This window comes from Alosa pseudoharengus, unplaced genomic scaffold (assembly GCF_046254945.1).
Source record: "Alosa pseudoharengus isolate Yale_2024_CS ecotype anadromous, Long Island Sound unplaced genomic scaffold, YU_APseudo_1.1 YU_APseudo_1.1_scf_5, whole genome shotgun sequence".
NCBI classification, from domain to species: Eukaryota; Metazoa; Chordata; class Actinopteri; order Clupeiformes; family Clupeidae; genus Alosa; species Alosa pseudoharengus.
The window spans coordinates 22,712,908-22,722,553 of NW_027468837.1; the positions used below are offsets into that span (position 1 = coordinate 22,712,908).

The following is a 9,646-nucleotide window of genomic DNA, read 5'->3' on the forward strand; positions in this document are numbered from 1 at the left end:
TTTTTACAGTCTGTGGTCTGTGTTATTGCAATGCAGTAGTGCAATAACATCAAAAATAATGATTTTTTCGGACCGATTCTGCCTCACAATAGACTGCAGGCCATATCGATAAGTGTCACACAAATAACATGAATAGAATTTATAGGCCATCGTAGTCAATCAATCTCAATTCTGGGACTGCGTGCTCAGCAGACCATAGGCAATGACCTGAAATGTCTAAAATATTTAAACAGCACAACTGTACCACTTAGTGGAGAAAAGAAGAATCGCAACACATATGCCTCTGTCTCGAGATGGTGTGCCCAATTTTTAGCCTGACTCATCTTTTCATTCGTGTAAGAGACAATAAGTCCATACAAACTATAATTACACTGTAAAGTCACTGTAATTATAAACTAACTAAAACGTGTAATATTTATATGTAAAATATTTTATTGAATCAAATGTGAAATGTATATTTTATTCAATTTGCTTTTATTTTTAGACAGGCGCTCCGTGAAAAACTAGGAAGACTAATAGAAACATTTGGGGTCCTACCACAGCTACTGCGACTACAACGTGAGAGCCATGCCGAAGTCGAAGAGGGATAAGAAAAGTAAGATAGTTGAAGTTATTGTGGTATTTTTTAGAGTTGTCAACAAGTTACAACGATGCAATTCTATATGTATTAATGTAATAAGACTATGATTACAATTACGCTTTAAACATTTGCAAAAGAGCTCGATTTTATAGCAACATTAGCATAACGTTAGTTGTCTTCGACGCTTTAACACTAGCCTCCCAATACTTTTGTAATAAACATTACATGTTGATCCGTTCTGTCTTTGTCGGTCAACCCTGCTTGAAATTGGCATTTATTGGTGTAGCCTCTGATATATGTGTAACCTACTACACTGATACCACGGCGACCTGTTATATTATCAGTTGGCATCCCTTGTAGCTAAGTACAGTGAGATATGTAGATATGGTAGGATCATGTTACTAGTTTAGATAATTGGCTTTAACTTCAGCCAGATCCTCAAGCTGACTATGTTGCCATTGCAAAGTGATGGAGAATGCCGTTTTCCTCTTTTACAGTATCTTTAACGAAAACAGCCAAGAAGGGGCTGGAATTGAAACAGACTTTAATTGAAGAGGTGTGTATTCTTTTTTTTCTCATTCCCTTACAAGAGATAACTGCAGTTGTTTTCTGAAGTGCAATGCGGTACAATTCATTTTCATGTCGAAAATACTGCATGCCTGCATATGAACTGCAAGGAATTCCTCAAAAACTTGTGCAGTGCAGATTTGACACGTTCAAAACTGCAGTTATTTTTGTACGGGTTATCTTAACATTCATGGGATTAGTTTGATTTGGTTTCCTTACTCTTAATGTTGCATGGCTCTTCAGTTGCGGAAATGTGTGGACATATACAGAAACGTTTTCATCTTCTCTGTGGAAAACATGAGGAACAACAAATTGAAAGACATAAGGACAGCGTGGAAACACAGTCGGTAAGATTGCTTCCCCTGGGAAAGTGTGGCTCATCCAGTTTTCAGGTACTCTACACACTACACCAATGGCCAGCATTGTATCACCTGTTGTGGATTTTCGATTTCAGGTTCTTCTTTGGGAAGAACAAAGTCATGATGATTGCTTTGGGTAGAGGACCAACAGATGAATACAAGGACAACCTACATAAGGTAAACATGTTTTACAGTGTCTGGATGATGCACTTTAAAGTTTCCACTTCATTCTGTTTTCTTTGAGACTGTGATCTAATTCATTGTAATTCATGTCCTGTGTAACATTGACTACATTTCCATGCACACCATATTCCAGTTTTATTCTGAATAATGACAATATTCCGATTACGCATGAGTCGTGTAAACACCTTATTCCAGCTGCCATAACCCGAATAAGGTAATATTCTGAATACTAAAAACCGGAAGAACACCCCTAGCATATGCCTCTTTTAACCGGAATATTGTGACATCGAAACACGCTAGTCGGAAAATGCCCTTTTCGGAATATTAAATTCCGTCTGCGCGTGTTCGTGCAAGGAAATTTGGTAGCTTGCTTTGATGCCCTGACACGTTGCAAACATAGCGAAAAGAGTGGCAAAAAGTTCGCACTTCTAGAGTGAAGACGGGGTCAATTTATTCATTAAAACCTGAAAGTTTAAATGTTAAGATGGAATTTATGGATGGGGGAAAGCATCGTAATGCTCAGACGCAGGTTTGCGTGCACAGCGAACAGATGAAGAATCAGTGAAAAACCCTCAGAGCGGCCTATAATGCAAAACAATAGCGGCAGTAATCTGGCCTAATGAACCTATTTTGTGGTCATGAATGAAATTCAGGGACAGAGACCATTGAGACGTCCTGATGCAGACACTACTTCTACTGCACGTCGCTGCCTTATTCACCATATGCTGATTAACACGTAAACGGAAATATTCCGTGTCTGCTACACATGAAAACATCTTATTCTGAATATTACCATAGCCAAAATATGGTCCCTAATCTGAATATGGTGTGCATGGAAACATAGTCAGTGTCATCGTCTCTCCTAACATTTGATCATATTCCAGGTCAGCAGATTCCTTAAAGGAGAAGTTGGCGTCTTGTTCACAAATAAAACGAAGGAAGAGGTGCAAGAGTAAGTACAAATCTGACTCCAATGTTTGTTAGTGAAAGTTTTTCCTTACTTTAATACTGCAGTGAGCAAGCCCTCTGTAAGACTTTCACGTTCCACAATAAAATCTTTTCAACTGTATTTCTCAGTCCATGATTATTGTCTGTTTTGACAGATATTTTGACAACTTCAAAGAAACAGACTACGCCCGGGCAGGAAACGTAGCACAGATGGCTGTGACCCTAGATGAGGGGCCACTGGAGCAGTTCCCACACTCAATGGAGCCCCAGCTCCGACAGTTAGGGCTGCCCACAGCCCTGAAGAAAGGTAAGTAGTCAGGCGGAGGATGGATTCCGAATGCATTTAGTGATTCTACCAGACGTATAAATTTCCGTCTTAATCTCATTGACTTCTGTATCTGCTATTAGGAGTGGTCACTCTCATTAAAGACTATGAGGTATGCAAAGATGGAGACACGTTGACACCTGAACAGGCTCGCATTTTGGTGAGTGATAGCTTGTTCTTTTTTATCTGCTTTATAGTGCAGATTCTAATGTTTTACCCCAGACTTGTCTTATTGTGTTTCTGAACTTAGCTGAGACTGTATTGTAAAAAATGACTTTCCTTGAACAGAAGACTTGACTTCAGGAGCCATTTAAATTGCATATGAATCGAACAAACTCTTAGTGCCTTTCTGTAAGAAATTATGCATTAAGACATTTGTTAAGGTGTAGTCTTTAATTCTAATCCAGTGCACTTTTTTGTCAAGTTCAGCGCATTTCTCCTCACGTGTCTTTTCCAATTAATCAACAACATTGCTTCAGGAGCACTAAAGTGAAGGGTGTATTTGATTCTTTTACAAGGACCAAAGACCTTACCTTTAAATTGACTGCAGATGTTGCATACAGTAGGTTCTGTGTCAAATATGAATTCTTTGTGTTCTTTCAGAAACTCTTTGCAATTGAAATGGCAGAATTCAAATTGACGATAAAGTGCATGTGGAACTCTGAGACGGGAGACTTTAAGAAGCTATCAGAAGAGAGCGAGAGTATGCAAGACAAGGAGGACATGGAAGACGATGATGGGAGCGAATAAAATGGACCTTCAACATGTTTAAGACATTACCCCCCCCCCCCCCTTCAATTTTATTTTGTTTCCTGCCTTATTGCATTTGACAAAATATCTGGACTTGTCTGGACTGTGGAACGTGTGAGGACATATTTGCTGGGAGCAGTGTTTCTGAGATTCCCACTAATGTATGATTATTATGTGTAAATTCCAATCTTGAAACGGCAAAGGATGTTTTGTAACTGTCAAACTGTCATAAATACATTAAAATATAATGTAGACAGGTCAGCATGTTGTTTTTCCCCATTTTTGGCATGGGACCGAGTATACTGTAGAGTAAGGAAGGCATCACAGTACAAATAGTATTTACCTGGAAATTAAATACCCAAACCACACCATAGCCATAGAAAATTAGACTTTTAATAATATTGGAAACAAAGAAGTAGAGCGTCTTATATAGCAACTGTCCAATCTCCATAAATTCATCACATTTTTGCAGCCAACAATGCTGAACTGTGGTACAGTGCAGTGTCGCCACCTAAAATGACTTCTATGTCTGTGAACTGCAGCTTGTCATAATTAAGGCAATTTTTCCACAACCAGGAATAGATTAATATCCACTGTCCTGCATAGATTGAAAAAAATACCAATGGGGAATTGATTCACATCTCAAGTCCTCAGTGTGTGGCCATCTTCTCATGTCCAGTTCAGTCCTCCCAGATCCCTAATAAGCAGGCTTACCCTGGTGCCTTTAGCGGAAATAGTTGGGACACTCGTGGGTGACTAAGTCCCAGGCCTGCTTGAAGGCCTCCACCACCTCTACCTTCAAAGGACCCTCCTCGGAGGCATCGAGGTTCTCAAGGAGCTGCTCCATGGTAGACATGCCAATGATCATGCCATCGCCAAGCTCTCCCTACCAAACAACAGGCATTAAGAGTTAAAAGAGTAGACCAGATGTCTTACGGATGTCTTATGGCTCAAGCAGTACTTGAAAAGGCCTTAAAACTTCGTTTTAACAAACGTCTAAAAAAAAAAAAAACTACTGACATGTCAGCTAAGATGTCCAACATACGATTACTGTGTACTCATGGTCATCAAAATGGCTACCTTGAGGTGAGAATGGTGGTACATCCAGCGGATAGCGGCTGAGGTAAGAGTGGGTTTGTTTGCGCCATATGCTGCTTCCAGTGCCTTCCGAACTAGGTCAACTCCTTGGAAGTGGCTCTCTTTCCAGTATCTGCATAACAAAAATACAGAGCTGTGTAAGTACATCTTCTATACAGTGCTCTTCGGTTGTTTGAAATGTAAGAATCTAATGGCATTTTTTTCCTCACATTCATCAAGGGAACATTTCATCCACTACACACCATTAGGTCAAAAGAGTGTCAACATTCTTTTTTTGGTTAGGTAAAACTTGTGAAACTACTGTGAAGTTAGTTTAATTTTACTTGCACCTAATTTAAGTGACCACAAGCATGCAGTGTAATGTGGATAATGGTAATTTCGTAATTTTCATTTTGGCATAAACATCGCAAAGATTATTCCATCCAAGTGTTTTTGCCTGTGTGTGTGTCCATACCTATCTCTGTAGGCTCCTGCCCAGTTGTTGCCAAAAAAGCGCCCAGCAGGCTGGCTTGTGTCTTTGTCCTCGTAGTGATACTTCCCCGTGAGAAGGCCGCCTGTATGGACAGACAGGTGTGCTGTTAATGTGGCTGACCCATGGAGCAGGAACATGGTGAGACTCCTCTACTTATCACTCTTAGGTTAAGTTCACTGTTGGCTTTTATAATAGTCCAATGCACTTTCTTTTCAGCACTGAAAATATTCTAAGAGTATGCGACAGCATTTGCCGAAGACCAGACATGTAATGTCGACATCTATGTTTCAATTTTCTTCACTTTTATATGTAGGCTGTGTATTCAGAGTAGAGACATTAGTAATACCGATGGGAGATAACGCAAAGTCAGATTTTGTCATCACAGTACCTGCCAGAGGGTTGTATGCATAGAAGCGCATGCCAAAGTTTCTAAGACATGGGAGCAGTTCTGTCTCCACCTGTCTTGTGGTGGAATTGTACATGCCCTGTAAGGAGGAAGAGCACATCAGTGCTGAGTGGAAGACATGAGCCCTGTATGTTCAACAGCTTAGGTTTGAACATGAAGGCACGTCAGGTTTATAATGATCAAACCAGAGATTAAAAACGGTTCAAAGAACGAAAATAATAACCAGAAACAAACACAATTTTTGGAAGAATGTAACCAAAAATGGGAACAAAACCAATTTTACTTGTTCCGGAGTGAAAACGCACACAATTTTACATAACCGGTTAATTTCGGTATTTATGGTTCCAATGAATCTTTCTTCGAATATTATTTAAAGGTCCTTAGGCTTGGAAAGTCACCTGCCCACGCAGTGTTCCTGAGACCCCTTATAGGATGAATTTAGTCAGATTTTATGAATCAGTTTCTCCCCTGAATAATAGTCTAGACCTACTAAAAGGATTTTCATATCCAACACTATCTAATTGCCTTTTCCATGTATGTAGCCTAAATTACTGAAACGTTGTGAAATAACATAGGCTACCAGAGACACTAGGAAAATATCTATAGGCCTGTCATACAGTTGGTAGCACCAGGTCTTAAAGCAAGGACATTTTCTGTGCCGGAAGTTAGGACACAGACATTTAAAATCTGATATTATATAGGCTAATTGCCTACTTTCAAATCTCGCCCCATGACTGAATTCAGGCAAAGTTTTTTAACAGTTAGTCTTGATATCTAATGTGCTTTGAAAAGCTTTAAGGCTGTTGCAGGGGAAAAAAGCCTATAGTATCGTGCCATCAGCCATAAATCAATTTGTAAAGGCAATGTCATTTTTACAAGAATTAACTTTACAGTTCTTCCATAACATTCTAAACGGTTACCATTTAGAGGAGAGGCCTTGGAACACTGGAACAGGAATGAAAAAAAAAATATGTTTTTGCTCAGAACAAACCTAAATGAAAATCATTATGTTCCTGGATCAAACAGACATGACAACACCAGATTTGTGTTCATTTTGTCTCGACCTCAGGTTAAGTTCAGCTGCCTGGATTTAGCCATTCACTGAATGAATACTAATGTCAGTTTAGATGAAAGAATAATCAACATCTTATTCCCTTACCTGATAGACTGTGGGAAGAACCCAGTTGTTGTGTTTGCATATGCAGTAGATTTCTGCAACCTCCCAGGATGCATAGTTAGATAAACCAAGCTCCTTGTACTTTCCCTGAAAAAGGATTATAACATGTTTACAAATCTGGATTGGTTTATAGCTTTTTAGCTTTATAGTTTTCTGGCCATGTATCTGTAATCTTGACAAGCTATCCAGGGAAACATATATTGTCCAGATAGCAAATAAAAGGATCTGGGCCAGAATAGCTCTAGTCAAAGGATGAGAATTGGGCCAGATCTGTTTCTATGTCTGCTATTATCTGGTCAGTGCCAACCCATGAGGTGGAAATTCCCTTTCCAGCTGACCTGCTCTGTGGCTCTCCAAAGAAAGAGAGAGAACCCAAGACGTGCCAGAGAATGTGAAGAGGTAAGGGCAAAAGTTCCAAATATAAATAAATGTTACTATGTCTGGTGGTGCTCAGCCAACTACAAGAAAAGTCTCTATAACAAGCCTATTGAAAAGTACAAATAATCCATGTGAAGGTTATAATTAATCAATGGTCCTAATGGTCATAAATAGTCAGCGAGAGGTCATTAATGGTCTTCTAGCCTGGCTGACATACCTCCTTGTGCAGCTCATTGCAGGCTCGAAGTGTGTCCACTATGGAATTCTGGTGGTCTGGAGCATGCAGGTAAAAGATGTCCACACACTGTGTGCGTAGCCTTTTCAGAGACGTCTCTAGCTGCGAGCGAACACTCTCCGGCTTCAGGGTCTTTCCATCCCATGGGTTTGCTTTGGTTGCGATACTCACTGAGGACAGAAAGATTGAAATCAAAGTGTGATCAGGGTGCTTGACATTTACTGAAATAAATTTTTTTGCATACCCAAACTATTTTTTTCCCTTTCTAAGACCTCTAAGAATCTTTTAGCATGTTTTACTGAAGTATACCTTCCAAACTTTTTCAAGACTTTCACACAAATGTCCATAGCCTACTGTTGTGTTCTATTCATGGGTTTCATCAGGTCCCTGTCCACAGGTGTATAAAATCAAGCACCTTGATTATCAATGCAGACTGCATGGTGCTTAATTAATTAATACACCTGTGGAAAGGGACCTGATGAAACTCATGAATACTGTACATTCGCCAGTAGGTGGCGAGAACGCGTTACTCATTATGTACGTGTTCTGATATGATATGGGGAGAAGAAGAATACATGGAGAATGAATGACCGAATGATGTTACTGTTGTACTGCGTACTTATTACTTACAGATTACTCACAGTTACTTCGCATACCTACTATCGTAGAGTTATTATTACTTTACAACCTAACTCTCCCAGACTTTTCAGACTATTGTTTTAGTTTTGCAACTCCATGACTTTCGTTCACCCCAACTGCAGTCACCTTTTGAACAGTAACCTGGCGTGAGTTGTTTATGAAGTAATTCTTTAACTATCTAATCCAGATAACAACTAGGCCTAGAAGAACCGCACCGGATCAGGGCCTGGTGTCCAGATCACCCCAGACGTCGGGCAGCACGTCAAAAGTTTTGGCTGTGTGCGTGCACATTAATTTGATTTAGGCGATTGCTAATGGGAGTAAGTTCGAGCTTCCTGCATTAAAAACATGAAAAAAATGCAGAATGATACACAGAACATGTGTGTAATAAAGTGTTTCAGGTGTTTGGTTGAAAAAGCTCGTAGCTCACTCATTCATTCAATCATTCTACTAGTTGTGCAAAATTGAACATTATAGCCTACCCTGGCCATGGCAGCTTTACACAATCACTCGAAACGATTGTAATGCAATAGTCCACAATTGAGACAGTTACCATTCTTGGGTAGGTCCATTCCACCAATAATCGTCTCTGCCTGTCCATCTGTGTACATGAATGCTGTATCTAACTCTCTGTGTCCACGGTCCAGGAAAGCTTTCACCATTTTCTCACTCAACTCCGCGTCAGCGCGCCCCCCAAATGCCATCGATCCCAGTAGCGTGATCGGGATTTTGGCGTTTGAAGACATGTTTCGGTGTTGGACCAGGGCTATATTATTCAATCCAGTGAAAACTCGTTGATGTACTGAGCAAAGGCCTACTCTAGCTATTGCAGCGAGCATAATAAAACCACGGCGGGTCAGCTGAGTATAACGTGGGCAGGGAACGTTCACGTTCGAGCGAAGATAAGGGACTGTCTCAAAAGTGTTGTGGATGACATGGACGTAGGGGGGCAGCGCTGTCAACAAAATATACCATTGGTCAAAATTGGGAAGGAGACCTTGAACAGTACAGGGTCCATATATTTCTCTTGAAAATGTACGGCACACGTGCAGTAATAAAAAAATAAAAAAATATTTTTGATTGAATAAAAAAATATCCTTGTTCCAATCCTTTGACTGCAATTTAGGAAGAATTTAAGTCATTGTATTACCGGTATTCCTTGTTCTATTTTTCATACCTGTAGATGGCAGTAAAACACATAGCTCCCCTGTTAAAATGTTTTCTAATCGTGGGAAGGGCCAAGATAATTCGGACCTATGTAGTGTAGTCTTTAATATTAGAGGACATTAACAAATACGGCTGTGATCTTAATATAGGTCCTATTGGCAGTCGGAATAATGCAGGCTACCATTCACATCTAAAACGTTGTCTAATGAAATGAGCTACAATTTGTAATTTCAATTTTTACTTGGCCTACCTTGTTCTGCATACTAAAATGTCAAACTGACTTCTACCCTGTTATGTGGTATAGCTTGTCTGGACAGATCGTTTTTAGGTTTGTCATAGGCCTGTTTGTCATGATTTTAACA

The 9,646-nt window shown here is 39.9% G+C and overlaps 2 protein-coding genes across 2 annotated transcripts; one reads left to right on the plus strand and one right to left on the minus strand.

The window, feature by feature from the left end:
- Window positions 1-543: 543 nt before the first annotated feature.
- On the plus strand, window positions 544-3,973 carry mrto4 (MRT4 homolog, ribosome maturation factor). Its single transcript, XM_076267488.1, has 8 exons — window positions 544-595; window positions 1,078-1,136; window positions 1,391-1,494; window positions 1,602-1,683; window positions 2,574-2,641; window positions 2,793-2,944; window positions 3,046-3,122; window positions 3,566-3,973. The coding sequence occupies exons 1-8, from the start codon at window positions 568-570 to the stop codon at window positions 3,710-3,712; spliced, it is 717 nt and encodes a 238-aa protein (XP_076123603.1). The 5' UTR covers window positions 544-567; the 3' UTR covers window positions 3,713-3,973.
- Window positions 3,974-4,083: 110 nt separating this feature from the next.
- Window positions 4,084-9,012, minus strand: akr7a3 (aldo-keto reductase family 7, member A3 (aflatoxin aldehyde reductase)). Its single transcript, XM_076267532.1, has 7 exons — window positions 8,671-9,012; window positions 7,461-7,648; window positions 6,848-6,952; window positions 5,671-5,767; window positions 5,265-5,364; window positions 4,793-4,922; window positions 4,084-4,598 (listed from the first exon to the last, which is right to left on the minus strand). Exons 1-7 carry the CDS (start codon window positions 8,954-8,956, stop codon window positions 4,437-4,439), a joined length of 1,068 nt encoding a protein of 355 aa, XP_076123647.1. The 5' UTR covers window positions 8,957-9,012; the 3' UTR covers window positions 4,084-4,436.
- Window positions 9,013-9,646: the final 634 nt, after the last annotated feature.

Excerpts from the sequence above, each read along its gene's own strand:
- mrto4 (XM_076267488.1), top strand. The coding sequence starts at position 568 with ATGCCGAAGTCGAAGAGGGATAAGAAAA. Across the intron at positions 596-1,077 it reads GTCGAAGAGGGATAAGAAAA|TATCTTTAACGAAAACAGCC; the intron begins GTAAGATAGTTG and ends CCTCTTTTACAG. Across the intron at positions 1,495-1,601 it reads ACAGCGTGGAAACACAGTCG|GTTCTTCTTTGGGAAGAACA; the intron begins GTAAGATTGCTT and ends TTTCGATTTCAG.
- akr7a3 (XM_076267532.1), bottom strand. The coding sequence starts at position 8,956 with ATGCTCGCTGCAATAGCTAGAGTAGGCCTTTGCTCAGTACATCAACGA. Across the intron at positions 6,953-7,460 it reads GCAATGAGCTGCACAAGGAG|GGAAAGTACAAGGAGCTTGG; the intron begins GTATGTCAGCCA and ends ATCCTTTTTCAG. Across the intron at positions 5,365-5,670 it reads TGCATACAACCCTCTGGCAG|GCGGCCTTCTCACGGGGAAG; the intron begins GTACTGTGATGA and ends CTGTCCATACAG.